The sequence below is a fragment of the Hylobates moloch genome, unplaced genomic scaffold (assembly GCF_009828535.3).
Source record: "Hylobates moloch isolate HMO894 unplaced genomic scaffold, HMol_V3 SCAFFOLD_21, whole genome shotgun sequence".
In the NCBI taxonomy this organism is placed as follows: Eukaryota; Metazoa; Chordata; class Mammalia; order Primates; family Hylobatidae; genus Hylobates; species Hylobates moloch.
In genome coordinates this window covers 21,846,346-21,865,916 of record NW_026652296.1, presented here as the reverse complement: position 1 = coordinate 21,865,916, position 19,571 = coordinate 21,846,346, and the positions used below count along the sequence as shown (strand labels likewise).

The following is a 19,571-nucleotide window of genomic DNA, read 5'->3' as shown; positions in this document are numbered from 1 at the left end:
GTGTAAGAGTTTGAGGCCAGCCTGGGCAACATAGTGAGGCCCTGTCTCTTAAAAAAAGAAGGCGGCGGCCAGGCACAGTGGCTCACACCTGTAATCCCAGGACTTTGGGAGGCCGAGGCGGGCAGATCATGAGGTCAGGAGATTGAGACTATCCTGGCTAACACGGTGAAACCCCATCTCTACTAAAAATACAAAAAATTAGCTGAGCGTGGTGGCACGTGCCTGTAGTCCCAGGTACTTGGGAGGCTGAGGTAGGAGAGCTGAGATCGCACCACTGCACTACAGCCTGGGCAACAGAGCGAGACTCTGTCTCAAAAAAAAAAAAAAGAAGAAGAAGAAGAAGAAGAAAGAAAGCTGAGCATGGTGGCTCATGCCTTAAATCCCAGCACTTTGAGAGGCTGAGATGGGAGGATTGCTTGAGGCCAGGAGTTTGAGACCAGCCTGTTCAACATAGTGAGACCCCCATCTCTATATTAAAAAAATAATAATAATAAAAGAGGAAGAAGAAGAAAAGAGCAAAATGAAGCCATTAGAAGGTTTTAAGCAGAGAGTCAGGGGAGGCAGGTTTACATTTTAAATGGCCCTGAAAGAGGTAATCCCTCAGCAGGGCAACACCATTTCTTCTGTCCCATTTGTGGATCCTTGAACTCTTCTGTCTTCAAGAAGAGGCTTAGCCTGGGATTGCAGGGCCTCTGATACATAGACAGTTCCAGAAGCAAAGGTCACTGCTATCTATTTCCCATTACCAAATCAGCTGTCAGCGCAGGTCTCAACATGGCAGAAATCCAGAAATGCTGGTTCCCATTCCTGGCCTTAGGGCAGAGTAGAATGGTCCACTGGCCACCAGCCTGGGCTTTGAAATCAGAGAGGCCTGGTGCCAAATCCCTGCTCCTTAATTTGGCCACGTGTGACTAAGCTACACCTTCCTGGCCCTCTGTCTCTTCTTCTGCGTAAGAGGAATAATTATAGATGTGAACTCATAAAATAAAGTGGTTCTGAATTGACCGAGGTGCAAATGAAAGGCTTAGTAAGAAAACATTATTTTTATTTATTTATATATATTTTTTGAGACAGAGTCTTGCTCCGTCGCCCAGGCTGGAGTGCAATGGTGCAGTCTCGGCTCACTGCAACCTCTGCCTCCTAAATTCAAGTGATTCTCCTGCCTTAGCCTCCTGAGTAGCTAGGATTACAGGCGCGTGTGCCACCACGCCCAGCTAATTTTTGTATTTTTAGTAGAGACAGGGTTTCGCCATGTTGGCCAGGCTGGTCTTGAACTCCTGATCCCAAGTGATCCACATGCCTTGGCATCCCAAAGTGCTGGAATTACAGGCATGAGCCACCGTGCCTGGCCGAAAACATTATTAATACAATAATCATTTTCTTACTGAACTCTAGAGGCAGGGAGCCTGGTTGTGCACTGGGTGGCGAGGAATTTGCTCCTGTGAGTAGGTGCAGAGCCAGGCCTTGGGCTCCTAGGTACATTGGAAGTAGCACTGCTGAGGCAGCCTTGGCTCATGAGTACTAAGGGCTTCCTAGAGATGGGAATGATTTGTCCCACCTCTTGGGCTGAAAATAACTGCCCAACATCGGGGTAATTACATGACTTGGATTCCTGCACCGCACGGAGAACACCCCAATAATTACTGTGCACAAACACTGCTTTTGGCAGCTGATGCTTATTTTCTGCCTCAAAGAGTATCTCCTGGACAGGAGGCTTATTCTGCTACCCACCCCATGGGATTTGAACCCCTAGCTAATGTGAGCAGAACCATCCAGAAACCCATCCTAGTCAGGGACATTGGCCACTGCTTCTCTCCCAAAGGCCATCTGTAATGCCCAGGGCACCCCCACTCACCCGTGTGCAGGTTGGGCCTTGGTGATCAGTGGCTTTGCCATAATCTCCTACATGGTCCTGAGGCTAACACTGGGCACTGGGTCTATAGGAGACTCCTGCAAGCAGAGAACTGCCTGCTACAGACATGAGTCTTCTGGAGTCAGCCCTTGAGGGTGATCTGCTTTGCTCAGAGGTGGACAGGCTTTGTCTTTGGACTGAATTAGAGGGCTGCCAATTGGGTCAAGGTCCTAGAGGAGTTCTTGAGGACTCACTGTGTACCAGGCTTTAGGGATAGAGCCATAAGTACCAGGTCATGGTTCTGCCCTCGTAGGGCTTAGTGTCCAATAGGCAGATACACTCAAAGCCCATAGTTAGTTATATAATTGTAGTTGTGACAAGGCTGTAAATAAGATGTATAGGAGCTATGGGTATATATACCAGGAGCCTGGGGAGTTTCAGCTGAGACCTAAAGGATGAGGAGTGGGGCAAAGGTGTGTGTGTGTATGTTAATGTTAGAGGGAGATGCGTGGATGATGGTGGTTGGATGGATGAATGGATGCTGGTAGATGGATGAATGGATGCTGGTGGATGGATGGATGAATGATTGAGTCTTCCAGGCAATGGGAACAGACTATGCAAAATCTCAGAGGCCACAAGAAGTGGTGTGACTCTGTAACTGACAAAAGACTATTGTGGAAAGTGTTTGGAGTTTAAGAAATGAGAGTGGAGAGGTTAGCAGGTAGGATGATTGTGCACAGCTGAGCAAGTTGTGTACTGGACAGCTCCAGAAGACGCCAGTCTTATAAACCATGATGTGGATGGTGCCCCCTAGAATTGTGCAAGCTGGAGGCCTGCAGACAGGGCTCACATCATGCAAGAACTTGTATGCCATAGCAAGAGTTTTGGACTTTATTCCCAGAGCAGTGGGGAGCCATGGAAGGATTTTAACAATTTGTGATAGAGCTAATTTTCATTTATAATGCCCCAAAGCAGCACTGTCCAATAGAACTTTCCAGGAAGATGAAAATGGTCTATGGCTACACTTTCCATTATGGTAGCCACCAACCACTTGAAACTGAGCACAGCATGCCTGAGAAACTAAATTTTGAATGTTAATTCGTTCAGGCAGCCATAATAGCCAGATGTAGCTAGTGGCACCATGTTGGTCAGGACAGCGCCAAAGGATCTGACCTTACTGGCCAAGGTCCTGTCATGCTTAACCCATACTGGCTATGCATACTGGGCAGGTCTACTGGAGATGCCACCTCTTGCTGGGTGGTGACCTCAATCTCCCCTTCACGCAGGGCCTCGGTTCACATGGAGGCCTAGGGTGCAACTGGGACTGTGGTTTGGGAGCTGGGCCTCATGAGGATGGAGCTGAGGGGCTGTACCCCCACCCCATCCACTGCTCCTGAGCCCTTGAGGACTCCTCCCTTGCCTACCAGCTTCTTTTTCCCCTGGCACCCCCTGAAGTTGCTGACTGGGTTTTTTGTCCTGCAGAAGGGATAGTCTTCTCTTCACCCTGCCCAGCTCACTTCTAATTTGTTTCCCCACAGCAGAAATCAACGAGGAAACCACCTCAGCCCTGCCCTATGGCATGAACCATAGTGTGGAGATAGTGTCCACGGTGGGGATTAGGGGGTGTGGACTTTGGCTTCTGTTTCACAGGGAGCCAGACTTGGCTGGGGGTGGGAGGAGGCTCAGAGGGCTCAGGGCCAGCCTATGTATCCTATCTGCAGTGCCTGGGCCACCACGCCTGGCTTCATCAGCACGATGGCACGAGGGCCACCCACACAAGCCAGCTTGTGTATTCAAGTTCGTCCACTTGCCCCACAAACAGCCACCCTCTGTTCACCCCTCTGGCCTAGAGGTCCGCTTGCCCAGTAACTGCACAGTCTACCTTTGGGAAGCTGGATCCAGGGAAGATCCTGTTGAGGCCCTGCAAGCAGGCTCGGAGCCATTTGGACAGGGACAGTAGAGGTGTGGCCTGGAAGGGGAGCCAGGGGCTTGGGTGGACTCATTCCACTGGCCCCCTGGACCCCTCATCCACGGGGAGAGGCAAAGCTGGAGGGCCTGAGATCACCCTGCTAAAGCCAGAGCTGGGGTCTCAGTTGCCAAGCCTGGGAAGGGGCCTGCCGGGCTGCTAGGAGAGCTCCTCTCTTCTCTGCCTTTGCACTTGGGTTCAGGGGAGAATTAGGGCCTGAATGGGGCAGAGGAGGAGGGAGGAGGGTCACAGTGATAAGGGGAGGGGGCTTATCCTAAGCAAGAAGGATTCCAGGCTGTCAATGCTGTTCACTCTGGCCTCCCTGCCCACCCAGAATCCCTGAAAACACCCACCCACACACACACACACACACACACACACACACCCCTAGACAAAATTCTAGGGATTGGAGATGGTTAAAACCTCTGCTACCCTCCTTCCCCAGGGCTCAGTAGGGCCAAAGAAGGGGCATTTGACACCCATAGGTGAGCCATCACCTGCTGTGGGGACCCACAGTTTTAATAAAAATCATCACAGCTGCCAGAGCAGGAGTTCACCTTCAAACCACATGCTGGCCACTGTGCTGAGCCCCTGGCATGGCTCATCTCGATGACCACTCACACTGCCACTGTGAGGAGGATGAACATCATCCCCATTTTGCAGATGAGAAAACTAAGGCACAGAGAAAGGAGTGTCTTGACCAAGGTTGCACAGCCAATGAGAATGGTGCCCAAATTTGAACCTCCAGAGTGTATGCTTTCAGTGACTAGAATGTGCACCCTCTGGACAACAAATGTAAATTGCTTAGCTCAGTGCCTGGCATACAGGAAGTGCTGAATAATTGTTAGTTCTTGTTATTGTTATCCATAATAAGATAGGCAGTGGCATCCACCTTTTGGAAATTCTGGGCCTCAGTTGTCTCATCTGTAAAATGGGGAGGTGTTACTACATTCTTCATAGGCCTGGGGGAGAGTGGGTCTTACCTGGGCCCCTGCATGCCTGCACACCGAGTGTGCAATGGGAAGCTCACTCCTGTACCCTCCTATTGCAGTACGCTACTTCCTGAAGAATAAGGTCAGCCCTGATTTGTGCAATGAGGATGGACTCACAGCCCTACACCAGGTAAGGCCGGGCTCACTGGGGCTCCCGGGCTCCCTGCCCCTCACCTGGACAGGTACCCTGTTTCTCGGCACTTTCCTGCTCAGAACCCACAGGGAGGAGGGAATGAGGGAGGGAGGAGGAGCTGCAGCTGGCCTGTCTGAAAGGCTCTTGTCTACTTTGGAGACACGCGTGTCTGTTACTGCCATCCCACAGAGCCCCATGTGCCCCCGCAGACGCGCCTGCACATGCAGGCTCTAAGGACAGGGAGCCTTTGTTCACTGCATCCCTCCTGCCCATGGAAGCAAGTGTGTTTGGAGCTTGTGTACGAAGCACATTCACACTTATCAGGACATCCCATCCACCCTGGCAACAGAGGCAGTTGGCGGGACTTATGTGACCTGCCTAAGGTCACATGGTCTTGATTTATGGTCTTGAGCCATGTGCTATCATGACATGTCCTTTCCAAGGCAGAGCGATGGGTCCAGCCCTCCCTGCTGGGGATGGCTTCTCTGGCTGTCACCTTTCACGTGGATGCCGCTACAGCCTCGTAACTGGTCCCCAGCATTCAGTCTGGCTCTGCCATAATTCTCTGTCCACGCAGCAGCCATGGGGATGCTGAAGACAAAAATCTCTTCGTGTTACTCAGAGTTCTCTGGTGTCTTCCCATAATCTGGGGGATAAAGAACAAACTACGCCACAGTGCACAAGGCCCCACGAGGCTGGGCTCGTGCCCAGTCTTCTAAGCCTCCTGGCTCTCTGGGCTCCAGCCACCCAACTTCTCAGATCCTTGTATCCAATGGGCTCCTCCCCACCACACTTCCCACAGCACTTGGTGCTTTCACCCATTAGCTGCCGTCCACAGCAAGAGCCTGGGAGCTGTGCTGTGATAGACATACCCTTTGTCTTCTGAAGGCCCTCTTCCTTTTTAATTAGTCATTTTAGCCATTGATGTCATCACTTGATGTTGACTTCTGCGCTACTCAGACGCTGAGCTGCCGAAGGGCACAGCCCATGCCTCTTGCTTATGAGTGTGTCCTAGCATCTTTCCCCATGCTGGCATACAGTAGGTGCTCAATATGTGCATGCTGAATTAATGCATGAACACACCAAAGCCTCCCTGTGCCCGAGTTTCTAAGCAGATGGACTTGAGTGAGAGGCCAGGCAACCAGAACCCTGGGCTGGTGAGGGCCTCTCCACCTCTGTACAAGGGCAGGGGTGGGATGGACAGAGACTGGCCACGCCCTGCCCATAAGCCCCAGGGGCAGATCCCTGTGTGTCCTCTTGGCCTCTCTCTCACAGGGCCTCAGGCATCTCTCAGGCAGCTGCCTCAGTACCCCTACTCCATCTGCCCTTGGAAACTCCCAGACTCCCAGCTCCATGAACTCTAGAGGGCCTGGGACTCCACTAGGGAGCGGAGAGTGGGCGGCTGCTGTAGCTTGCCCTGAAATGGAGACCCAAATGCCAATTCCCAAGGCTGGGCAGCACCCACCAGCCATGGGCATGAGGATCAAATGTGTGGGCTACCTCCTACTGCGTGCCAGAAAGGTGAGGATGTTAGGACTGAGAGTCAGACTTGTGGCCCGGAGCTGTCACCCACTAGCTGTGTGACTGTGGGGAAGTTACTTAAGCTCTCTGTGCCTCAGTTTGCTCATCTCTAAAAGAGGAATAACAAGTACCCATCTCATTGGGTGGTTGTGAGGATTAAATGAACACATGTAAAACTCCTTCAAGTAGCACTCTATACTGGATAAATATTATTATTATCTATTAAAAGTTATTATTATTAAAATGTATCATGTGACCACTTCCCTGCAAATTACTTCAGTTATATATTTCATTTTGATCCTTACAACAAACTTCAGAAATATTATCATCCCCAGGCCAGGTGTGGTGGCTCACGCCTGTAATCCCAGCACTTTGGGAGGCCAAGGCAGGCGGATCACCTGAGGTCAGGAATTCAAGACCAGCCTGGCCAACATGGCAAAACCCTGTCTTTACTAAAAATACAAAAATTAGCTGGAATTTGGTGGTGAGTGTCTGTAATCCCAGCTACTAGGGAGGCTGAGGTAGGGAGATTTGCTTGAACCCGGGAGACAGAAGTTGTAGTGAGCCGAGATCATGCCACTGCCCTCCAGCCTGGGTGACAGAGTGAGACTCTGTCTCAAAAAGAAAAGAAAAGAAAAGAAAAGAAATATTATCATCCCTATTTTATGACTCAGGAAACTGAGGCAGCCTATTCAATAGAACTTTCTACAATGATGGTGGTAATGTTCTGTGTTTCTGCAGTGCACAGTACAATAGCCACCAGCCACACGCGGATCTACAGCACTCGAAATGTGGCTGATGTGACTGAGGAAATGGATTTTGAATTTTATTTAATTTTACTGGATTTAAAGAAACAGTGGCTGTCGTATTACACCGTGCAGCTTGGGGAGGTGAAATCTCCTTGTCCAAGGTCAAGCAGTGATTGAGTGTTGAAGTCAGGATTTGAAACAAGGCAGTCTTCACTGCTCTGTGGACATCACAGCCGCAATTCTCTGAGCCCCAGGTCCCCCATCGCGTTGCCATCCCTGCTGCAATTAACTCTCAAGTGGCGCCCTTTTTTTTAGCTTGGGGTTCCCGCCACCTCACATAGTGCCTCAACTTCTTCCTTGTTGGTCACATTGCTTTCTCAGGACCAGTTTCTCCTGTGGGTTCCTGGGCGCCTGGGGATGCATGGTCAGGGAGGCGGGAACTCGCCAGGCTCCGAGTTTAGCTGCATGAGGCTCATGGCTGACCAGCTGAAACCCACACCCCACCCCAACCACCACATGTGCCTTGGGCCCCATGTTGCCTCCCTTTCAGGGAGACATCCACCCTCATCAGCCTGTGGGCTTCCATTTATTTTTTCAACAAATACCTATTGTGTACCCACTCCATGCCAGGTATCTTCTAGGGACAGGGCCCCAGAAGTAAGTTAGGCAGAGTCCCTACTCTCAGAGTTCAGAGTGTGCTGTGGCCACAGGCACATAAATAATAATAGAGGTAGTGCAGTGTGGTCAGCCCTCGCATGGAGATAGGCAGGGGCTCAGTGGCAGCTTAAAGCTGGGAACCGATGACTTGCCTCAAAGGGGAACTGAGAAAGGCTTCTAAGAGGAAGGGATATCTGAGCTGGGTCTTGAAGGATGAGTAGGAGCTTGCCAGCTAGAAAAGAATAAGGCAGAACATTCAAATCCAAGGGAATAGCATGTGCAAAGCCTTGAGAAAGGGGCTCAGCATTTCAAATTTGGAGTCTGGAGGGTTCTGTGTGGCACAATTAGAGAGCAGGGAGCCTCAGGGAGAGGTGCAGGTGGTGAGACTGAGAGGGTTGAGAACAGGGCCTTTGGAGTCAGACTGCTTGGATTTCAATTCATCTCTTACTCCATGTGGCCTTGTACCACCAGGCCTCCTTGAGCCAGTTTCCCCATCCATAAAAGGGGCCATTTCCCCGTCTGTAAAAAGAGCAATCCTCATAGGCTTGTTTTGAAGATTAAATGAGGCAATGCATGGCCAAAGCTTAGCAAGCTGCTTGACTCTTGTAAGTCCTCAAAAAGCATTAGACGTTGTTATTGACAATGTGATGTGACATGTTATTACTGTTGTTGCCGGGGCTGTTGTTATTGTTATCACTGTTATTGTCACTGTTGCTCCAGTGCAACAAAGGAGATGGGGGCACATTAAGAAGAGCTTCCCATGCCTGGCAAAGGAGTGTGGATTTTCTTCTCTTGGCAACAGGGAGCCCTCAGAGGTTTGTAAACGGAGAGCAACATGATTACGTTAATGAAGAAGCTCTCTCTGGTCGAGGGTGTTAGGAAGGGGAATGACAGGGAGGTAGGGAAAGATGACGAAACTTCATCCAGGGCAGAGGGTGGGGACAGCGATTTAGGAGATGTGCAATTCATACCTGGTGATAGATTGAAGCTGGGAAGGGAGGAAGTGGGAGGAGGCGGGAGGAGGCGGTTGACTGCCAGGTGCCATTTCCCACCTCGGCCACTGCAGAGGAGGAGGCCCGCCCACTCCACCAGTTACCACCCACTCCATGTGCGCCTCTGCACCCAGCCCCTCACGCAGCCCTTACTCAGGCCGGCTCTCCCAGGTGTAGACTGGTCCAGCCCCTGGACATCTGTCTCACAAGACTCTGCCATCTGGGCACACAGTCCCCTCCCCCTTCAACCAGAGGCTTCCACTCCACCCCCTATGTTTCCTGCGGTCTCTAGGGGTTGGATTTCTGGCCCTCCTGCCCCTGACCCCGGGGGCTCCTCAGCGGCATCTCCCAGTGAAGGCCTGGAGATGCCCACCTTCCACCGCAGCCTCGCTTCGTTGCCTTTGGCGCCCTCTGCCGGCCGCGCCGTGCTGCTGCGTGGTTCTCCCGCCCACCTGAGGCAGCACCTACCCGCCACAGGGTCACATCTTTCCCTGCCTGTCCAGAGAGATGTCCTCAGACCTAGCCACCGTCCCCCCGCACCCCCGCCCCGCAAAGACCGGCTGGCGCAGAAAGAACCTGGGTCTCTGGCGCCATCTGTGCAAACGGCTGCTCCTTTCCCACATGTCCTGGCGCTGAGCCCTGGCTTCCCTGGGGATAGGGGTGGGGCTGTGGTGCCGCCCCATCCCACGCCTACACCCACGCCCACACCCACCTGGGGCCGTGGGCTTCCACAGCTGCCCCTGCTCCTTCTGTTGGCATCTGGACTCTTCTCTCTATCCCTGTGGTCGTTTCTGGAGGCCAGGCCACCATCATCTCTTAACTGGGTGGCTTCAACACAGCTCCTCACTGTCGCCTCCCAACGTGCACACATGTGCGTGGGCGTGCACGCGCACACACACCATCTGTTCTCCACGTGCAATCAGAGGAGCAGTTGTTTTTAAAAGCAAGTCTGATCATGCTCCCTTTCTTAGCGTAACTCAGTGTCTCCCACTGCACTGAGGACCAAGCCCCAAGCCCTTATCTGGATGCGCAGGGCTGAGCCTGTGAGCCCTGCTGTGTCCCCTGCTGGCTTTCGCAGAGGTCACCTCTAGGGAAGAGTTTCATCCTGCAGTCTGTAAAGTGGCTCCCTGTCTTTCTCCTCTCTCTCGGCCTCTCCCATCCTGATGCCTAGCTTGACACCCCTCTGTCTCCTTGGGATCTTTTCCTCCCTGTCCCTGGAGCCTGGGGGCCACCTGTGTTGGAGCCTGTGTTCTCTCTAGGAGGCTGCAGGCTGCTGGCCCTTCCCCCTTACTGGGGCTGCCCCACGTGCAATCACTGCAGCATACAGGCAGGAACACAACCATGGCTGTCTCCTCACAGGGACTATCAGGACCCCTAGAACGCTCACGTGGAGCTGGATTATTTCAGGGGGAGTCTTGGTTACTTGAAGGCTTCCCTAAGATCTGAGCTACCTGGTCAGAGGTTCCTAGGTCAGAGGTTTCAAGTTATGATCTTGAAACCACTTTGGAGGCCACTGCCAGGAAAGGGGACACCCTCCCAACACACATACCCCTGCCTCAACCCAAGCAATCCTGCTTGAATTTACTGGTCATCTAAGTGAGAGTTCTCCATACAACTTTCTTTGGAGAAAGCCTTCTGGGATTAAAAAATAAGTTTTAAAACCTCATTCAAAATTTTGTCCCTTTTCACTGATACTTGCAAAGCACTTTATAGCTGACAGAGTGTTTTTTACCTGTATATTTTTATCTTATATATTATTAACTTCATTTTTACTCACAAGGAGACGGAGGCCCAGAGAGGTTAAGTGACTTGCTCAAGGTCAAGGGCAATGATTACAGTGTGAACGTCATGGAGCTGGATTCAAACTTAGGCCTTCCACAGTCTTCCTCGTGGCCTCTTGGGGGGAACCTGGCGTGTCCTGACCAGGGCCCAGGGCCCAGTGCCCTGCCTGGAGCTGACTCTGCCTGTGTGTCTCTCCCAGTGCTGCATCGACAACTTTGAGGAAATTGTGAAGCTGCTCCTCTCCCATGGTGCCAATGTGAACGCCAAGGACAACGAGCTGTGGACACCTCTCCATGCTGCAGCCACCTGCGGCCACATCAACCTGGTGAAGATCCTCGTTCAGTAGTACGTGCCCCTCCCTGCCCCAGAGCAGCCTCCCTCCACCTCTTGTCTTTTTCTAACTTCCTTCTTTCTCCCCTCCCTTCCTCCCTTCCTTCTTTCTCCCCTCCCTTCCTCCCTCCCTTCTTTCTCCCTTCCCCTCCTCCCTTCCTTCTTTCTTCCCTCTCTCCCTCCTTCCTTCTTTCTTCCCTCCCTTCCTCCCTTCCTTCTTTCTTCCCTCCCTTCCCCCTTTCCTTCTTTCTTCCCTCCTTCTCTCCCTCCCTTTCTTTTCCCTACCTGCCTCCCTCCCTCTCTCCCTCCCTTCCTTTCTTCTTTCTTCCCTTCCTCCTTCCCTCCTTTTCTGCTTTTCTTCCTTCCTCTCTCTTCTCTTTTTTTCTCTCTCTCTGTCACTCTTTCTCAGTCTCTCTTGGTGCTTGTCACTTTCTTTCTCCCCACATCCTCTCTTCATCTCTCTCTCTCTCTCTGCTTCTACCTCTCACCCTCTCCTCCCCTCAGTTCCCCTTTACTCTCCCCATCTCTGTGTGCCTGTTCTTTTCTTCTTGTATCTCTATCTCTCCTTCACTCTTGGTCTCTCTGTATTTTCCAGTCTCTTTTTATTTTCTCTCTTCTCCTTTCATTCTCCCTTTCCCCCCAATTTTTTGTAGTGATAAAACACATATAACATAAAATACCATCTTACCCATTTTAAGTGTGCAGGTTAGTGGTATTAAGTACATTCATATTGTTGTGCAGCCATCACCACTCTCCATCTTCAGAATGACTTTCGTCTCGCAAAACTGAAACTCTGTACCCATTAAACAGTAATTCCCATTCCCTGCCCACCCCTGGCTCCTGGCGACCACCATTCTACTTTCTGTCTCTATGAATTTGACTACTGTAAGCACTTTATAGAAGTGGATTCGGAAAGGCCAGGCACAGTGGCTCATGCCTGTAATCTCAGCACTTTGGGAGGCTGAGGCAGGCGGATCACCTGAGGTCGGGAGTTTGAGACCAGCCTGACCAACATGGTGAAGTCCCATCTCTACTAAAAATACAAAATTAGCTGGGCGTGGTGGCGCATGCCTGTAATCCCAGCTACTTGGGAGGCTGAGGCAGGAGAATCTCTTGAACCCAGGAGGCGGAGTTTGCGATGAGCTGAGATCATGCCATTGCACTCCAGCCTGGGCAACAAGAGCAAAACTCCACCTCAAATAAATAAATAAATAAATAAATAAATAAATAAATGAAAAGTGGATTCAGCTCGGTGTGGTGGCTCACGCCTGTAATCCCAGCTACTCAGGAGGTGGAGGCAGGAGAATCACTTGAACTCGGGAGACTGAGGTTGCAGTGAGCTGAGATTGTACCACTGCAATCCAGCCTGGGCGACAGAGCAAGACACCATCTTAAAAAAAGAAGAAGTGGATTCATACAGTATTTGTCTTTTTTTGATTGGCATATTTCACTTAGCATAATGTCCTCAATGTTCATCTATGTTGTAGTATGTGTCAGAGTTTCCTTCCTTTTTAAGGCTGTATGTACTCCATTGTATGTCTACACCACATTTCACTTATGCATCCATTCGTTGATGGACACTTGGGTTGCCTCCATGTTTTAGCTATTGTGAATCATGCTGTGATGAACATGGGTGTACAAGTATCTCTTGAAATCCTGCTTCCAATTCCTTTTGTTATACACCCAGAAGTGGAATTGCTGGATTGTATGGTAATGCTATTTTAAATTTTTTAGGAGCTGCTGTACTGTTTTCCACAACATTTTACATTCCCACCAACAGTACACAAGGGTTCTAGTTTCTCCACATCCTCACCAACACTTGTTATTTTCTGATTTTTCTTTTTTGTTAGTAGCCATACTAGTAGGTATGAGGTGGTCTCTCACTGTGGTTTTGATTTGCATTTTTCTAGTGATGAGTGATGTTGAGCATCTTTTCATGTGCCCGTTGTCCATCTGTATATCTTCTTTGGAGAAATGTCTATTCAAGTCCTTTGTCCGTGTTTGAACTGGGTTGGGTTTTTGTCATTGAATTTTAGGATTTCTCTATGTATTCTGGAGATGAATCCCTTATCAGATAGATGTACTATTTTCTCCCATTCTATAGGTTGTCTTTGAAATCACTGCCAAATCCACTGTCATGGAGGTTTTGTTCTATGTTTTCTCCTAAGAGTTTTATAGTTTTAGGTCTTTCATTTAGGTCATGGATCCAATTTGAATTAAATTTTATATATGGTCTTGGGTAAGGATCTAACTTCATTCTTTTGCATGCAGATATCCAATTTTCCTACACTATCTGTTGGAAAGATGATTGGTCTTTTCTCCATTGAATGGCCTTGGTACCCTGTCTAAAATCATTTAACTGTATATATGAGGGTTTGTTTCTGGACTCTATTCTATTGGTCTATATATTTGTCTTTATGCCAGTCCCACACTGTTTTGATGCTAGAGTTTTGGAGTTCGTTTTGAAATCAGGAAGTGTGAATCCACCAGCTTTGTTCTTCTTTTTCAGGGTTGTGTTGGCTATTCAGGTTCCTTGAGATTTCCTATGAATTTTAGAATAAGCTATTCTGGTCTGCAAAAAACATCATTGGAGATTACAGGTGGCTGACACCTGTAATCCTAGCACTTTGGGAGGCCAAGGTGGGTGGACCACTTGAGGTCAGGAGTTTGAGGCCAGCCTGGCCAACATAGTGAAACCCTATCTCTACTAAAAATACAAAAACTAGCTGGGTGTGGTGGTGCATGTCTGTAATCCCAGCTACTCAGGAGGCTGAGGCAGGAGAATTCCTTGAACCTGGGAGGCGGAGGTTGCAGTGAGCTGAGTTCGAGCCACTGCACACCAGCCTGGGTGATGGAGCAAGACCTTGTCTCAAAGCAACAACAACAAAAAAAATCATTGTGATTCTTAAAAGTAATGGCAAAAACCACAATTACTTTTGCACCAAACTAAATAATAATTGGTATCACCCAGAGCTGGGCACTGGGCACACAAGGATGCAGAAGTCCTGGGGAGCCAGGAAGAAAGCCAGAGGTTTTAAGTACCAGAGCTGAGACAGAGCCAGACCAGGGGGCTGATCATCTGAGGGCAGGGAGTCAGAGAGAGTGGCCCAGGGCAGGTAACATTTTGCACTGGTCTTGGCAGAGCAGCAGGAGCTCATCGTTGGCTCCTGGGGGGATGGATATGACAGTACTGCTGCCCCAGATCAGAGAGCTAGATGAACTTGCTCTGGGGTGTATGAGAGCTCAGAGAAGTCACAGTGGAGGGCTGTTAGGCCAAAGGACTGGATGGTGGCCCATGCCTACATCTCTAATGGAAACCTGAGTATGGCTAATTGTGCTAGGAGCATCAGGTGGCCACAGCCTGATCAGTGATGGTGCCAAGAGGACAAGGAAAGTGGTGCCAGCCTGGGTCAGTGGGTCCCAAAGCTGATCGGTATTACAATCACCTGGGGCATGGGTTTAAAACACAGATTCCCATGCCCTATCCCAAGGACTCTTTCAGGAGGGCTGGAGTGAAGCCCACCCAAGATGCTGCATTTTATTCCCATGGTCCCCAGGTAATTCTGCCACAGGGCATCCAGGGCCATTCTTAGGAACCACTGGCCCAAAGGGCAAATTCTTCCAGGGAGTCCCAAGTCTCCGTTCTTCTACCTATGTCCTATCAGCCTTTTGAGTAGGGACTTGGAGGAGGTGGAATATAACTGAGGGTGTTTCTGCATATGGGCAAAAAATGAAATAGAACATGGAGAAGTAAAAAGAACTAATATGAGGGACCTGGGTTTGAGTCTGGACTCTACTGTATCCAAGCTGTGTGACCTTAGACAAGTGACCGAACCTGTCTGAGTCTTTAAAAAAAAAAAAAAAAACTTGCTGTAGTCTTGCTCTATCACCCAGGCTGGAATGCAGTGGCGTGATCTTGGCTCACTGCAACCTCCGCCTCCCGGTTTCAAGCAATTCTCATGCCTCAGCCTCCCAAATAGCTGGGATTATAGGCTCCCACACCACGCCCCGCTAATTTTTGTATTTTTAGTAGAGACAGCGTTTCTATGTCGGCTAGGCTGGTCTCGAACTCCTGACCTCAGGTGATCCGCCCACCTCAGCCTCCCAAAATGCTGGGATTACAGGCTTGAGTCACTGTGCCCGGTCATATCTGAGTCTTTGTTTCCCCTTGCGTGAGATGGGGCCAACAGTATTAACCTGAGCTATTATGAGGGTTAAATAAAAGGATGCCTGCAAAAGGGGCTTAGATCAGGCTTGGCTCTAAGCAAGTGCCTGGTAAGTAGTGCTGCTGCCATTAATGTGATTTTTGTTATTGTCACCAGGAGGACTTTTATATCTGTCTCTAAGTCCCTGCCTGCTGGTTCAACTGCGTGAAAGGCTTAGGGAGTTCTCCTGGGATAGCTGTCCTGGGACTTTGGTCTCTTCCCACCTGGGACCCTGGGATCCTGAAGCTGTCGTGCTCTTGGGCTGTGTGTCAGGCAGATCCAAGCATCATCTTGCTGGGGTACACCTTGGTGGGGTTTTGAGTGCCGGGTTGTACAGTAGGATTGCAGGTGAGAGGCCAGAGGGCAGAGGCAGCTAGACCAACCCCAGCCACACCTACTTGGCCCTCACCCTGCCTCTTTCTCTGCAGTGGGGCCGACTTGCTTGCTGTCAACTCGGATGGGAACATGCCATATGACCTCTGCGAGGATGAACCCACCCTGGATGTCATCGAGACCTGCATGGCATACCAGGGTAAGGGAGGGCAGCCTGCTATGAAGTGAGCACAGCACAGAGTTGTGGAGAGCGTCCCTTAAATCAATGCAGGCAAACAGATTAGCTACGCATGGGCCTGCCTCGTGCGCCGCGCTTGATGAATAGGATGGGTCCTCATTCGTATCCTTATCTGTGTGATTATCAAGAGCAGGACATGAGAGGGCCCTGGAAAACGTGCTGCGCAGAAGGGAGGTATTGATCTCATTCGTGTCACCCACACATGCGGGTGGCCGCAGCTGGCCTTGTCTTGTCTTCATCAGCTGTGACAATTTGATTCAATAAACGTTCACCATAAAGATATATTCCTACGTGGGACAATAATAAAGTCAAGAACACTGGAGAGTGCCTGCTCTGTGCCAGGCACCACGCTGGCTGCCAGGGGCCCAGATAAACAAGATGTGGGCTGTTCTCAACTCACAAATGAGGTTCAGAGAGGAAATAAATGCAGCAATGAGAGACCTTCGTGCCCCCAGCACCCCCACAGAGAGGCCTCTGAAGCGCCACCTCCTTGGAAATATGTCACATCCCCAGATCTTCAGCTGCAGCTGCAGTCCTGCCCCAGCCCTGCCCTTGTGTACCCCACAGAGCTGCAGTAACCGTGATTGAATCTCCTGTTCCTTGCACCCAGCTCTTCCTATTCATCTCCTGCAGAGGTTCTTAACCATTTTTGTGCCAATCTGGTGACTCTATGGACCCCTTCTCAGAATAATGTTTTTATTTTTTTGACATGGAGTCTTGCTGTGTCCCCCAGGCTAGAGTGCAATGGCACAATCTTGGCTCACTGCAACCTCTGCCTCCCAGGTTCAAGTGATTCTCCTGCCTCGGCCTCCCAAGTAGCTGGGATTACAGGCATGCACCATCATGCCCAGCTAATTCTTGTATTTTTAGTAGAGACAGGGTTTCACCATGTTGGCCAGGCTGGTCTCAAACTCCTGACCTCAGGTGATCCGCCTGCCTCAGCCTCCCAAAGTGCTGGGATTACAGGTGTGAGCCCCAGCGCCCAGCCAGAATAATGTTTTTAAATGCAGCTATAAAATTACAGGATTATAAAGGAAGCCAATTGTATTAAAGCTTAACTACCAAAACATTTTTCAATGTTAGTTAGAAACTTCATTAATTTATTAAACAATAAGATAACAGGATATGAAAATAGCTATACTATCTGTTGGTGACAAAGTCACAGGCACTGCTAACACTATTATGGGTTTTGCTTACATTCTAATGGTAGGGAATGCTCAATTCCGTTTAAAGCTTAGTCAAAAGAAACGTGTGATTTTATTTCCTCCTTTTGTAGACCTCTCCTGAATTTGATCGAAGAGTGCTTGGTCTAATGGATCTTTTTATGGAGCATGTCATCCTCTCCTTAAATACTATTTGTAGCTGTCAGTAACACACTTTTAAGACAGGAATGGGATTCGGGCTATGCAATGTCTCTCTGGGCCCCCTACCTCAATTGACTCAGCTCTCTGCTTGAAAGTAATATATTCATTCATTCAGTCCTTCTGCAACTAAAATTGATTGAGCATTGTGCCAGGTGCTACAGACACAACCATGGTTAAGATGAAGGAAACTAACAGAGACCCTGGTCAGATAGGGTGGTCGGCGGAGGCCAGCTTGGGAGATGATCCAGTCCAGGACCTAAAGAACGAGGCAGAGGCAGCCATCTGAGCAGTTGGAGGTGTGTAGGTGGATGGTAGGGACTTTCAGGTAGGAGAACAGCATATGCAAAGTGACCGACATGAATCCAGTGCCTAATGGGTGCCAGGCAGGAATGCCCTTGCTCTGTGGGCCAATGCATGGTGTCTCATCAGGCCTGAGGACAATGATCTATGGGCATGTCTGCATGCCCCCTTGACTGGCGTACCCTAGGGAACAAGAGTCATGCTTCCCTCATCTGCCTTCCCCTCCCCTCTGGGGTCGTAGGCCTGAGGGTGCTAAATAAATCCCCTCTTTCCCACTGCAGGCATCACCCAAGAGAAAATCAATGAGATGCGGGCAGCTCCTGAGCAGCAGATGATTGCGGACATCCACTGCATGATCGCAGCGGGCCAGGACCTGGACTGGATAGATGCCCAGGGTGCCACACTGGTGAGGAGATGGGCCAGTACCAAAACCAAGACCAGCTAGGTCAAAAGTGGGCCAGCACCTGGTGGGGACCAACCCTGTACCCTTGGGTCCTGTGACCTTGGACCTCCTCAAGAATCCTTTTGGGCCAGGATTGCCCCTGGATAGGGAGGGTTATCAGAGCAGGGCTCAGCCTCTTTGAGAACCTGGCCTCTCTCTGGGCTGGGCTTGGTGGCTCACACCTCTAGTCCCAGCTACTTGGGAGGCTGAGGTGGGAGGATCACTTGAGCCCGGGAGTTTGAGTTTGAGCTGTGATTGCACCAATGCACTCTAGCCTGGGTGACAGAAAGACTTTGTCTTTAATAAACAAACAAACAAAAAAGAATCCAGCCACTCTCAAGTGGGGCTTGGAGTTAGGAGCCTGGGTGGGAGGCCTGGCTCCCACCTGTTCACCAACTGCTCTGTCTCCAAGATCTTCCTTCACCCCAGGCTTCAGGTGTCCATCTTGAGCTCCTTATTTCCCTCTCCTCTAATGATGTCCTCCATTAAGGACTGGTGTCACCATTCACACACTCACCCATGCTTTCTTGCTTTCCACTGTCCATTCTGCTGCCTTAGTGTCACCTCTCCCACCCTAGCACCCCACTGCCTTGCCTCATCAGCTCCCCTGATATTACTGCAACAGCCTCTCCTTTGGGTTCCCTGACTTCAGAGTCTGCCCACCACTCCCAGTCATCCATTCATCCATTGGTCCATCCAACCATCCATCCGTCCATCCGTCTGTCCATCCGTCCATCCGTCCATCCATCCGTCCAGTCAACACACAGTTATGAGCACCTCCTCTGTGCCACATACTTTACTAGACCCTGGAGATAGAGAACAATGGGACCTTCTTTTCTCTCAAATCCGCCTGGTTAATTCCACTCACCCTTGCAGCTCAAGTGTCAGTGACTTAGGAAAACCTCCCTGGCCACTCCTATAGGCTCTCAGAGCACACTGCAGCCTAATATTGGGGAGGTCTGCTTCTGCAGCCTGTAAATCAAAATTCAGAGCATGGCTATGGCAGATTGGGGGGCAGGTGCCCTGTCCCTGGCTGAGGTTCCATGCTGGTCATAAACACTCAGCAGTCTCGGGATCTCAAGCTCGTTAGGTAGGGCTCAGCAGTACCAGATATCCTCACTGCCCCTCAGGCCTGACCTGGCAGCCCAGGTGTGATAAGGGGGCTTCTCCCACCTGCTTCCTGAGCTTTCCCATCTGTTTTGTGGCCATTTCTATTACTTGGGTCCCTGCTTGGATCACCTGCTCAGCCTAGCACTCAAGAATGGGGTCAGGTAGGAAGACTGACTATTTCTGTCTGAAGTCAAGGCCAGGCTGCACTAGGGCATTACCCACCCTCATTGCAGCTCCACTGGGGCTGTCACTGGGTCCTCTAGACACAGAAATCTTGTCTTCCTGGGCTGGGGCTGGCCTCAGGGTGGCACCACCTCCATGGGCCGGGCATATACTAGGTCTCAGGTCTTCCCAGTAAACCGGAGATCATAGTGTCTTCCTCACAGTGTTGCTGGGAGCATTAAATGAGATTCTGTGTGAAAGTGCTTAGCACAGTCTTTAAATTCTCAATAGATGTTAGCAATGACCATTATTTTTACTAACAATGCCACTATTCCACTCATACCTTTTCATTTCCAGCCAAGTAGTGAGGTTTGTAATGTCGGACTGGCCAGCAGGTGTCATTCTCTACAACTGGCAAGCATCAGACATTTATAAATCAGATA

General features: G+C 50.2%; 1 protein-coding gene across 1 annotated transcript in view; it reads left to right on the top strand.

The window, feature by feature from the left end:
• PPP1R16B (protein phosphatase 1 regulatory subunit 16B) overlaps positions 1–19,571 on the top strand; it is a 117,748-nt gene that overhangs the window by 79,944 nt on the left and 18,233 nt on the right. Inside the window, exons 3-6 of the mRNA XM_032143344.2 lie at positions 4,870–4,940; positions 10,844–10,989; positions 15,608–15,711; positions 17,696–17,820. Coding sequence (XP_031999235.1) covers positions 4,870–4,940; positions 10,844–10,989; positions 15,608–15,711; positions 17,696–17,820 — 446 coding nt within the window. The remainder of the gene's footprint in view (positions 1–4,869; positions 4,941–10,843; positions 10,990–15,607; positions 15,712–17,695; positions 17,821–19,571) is intronic.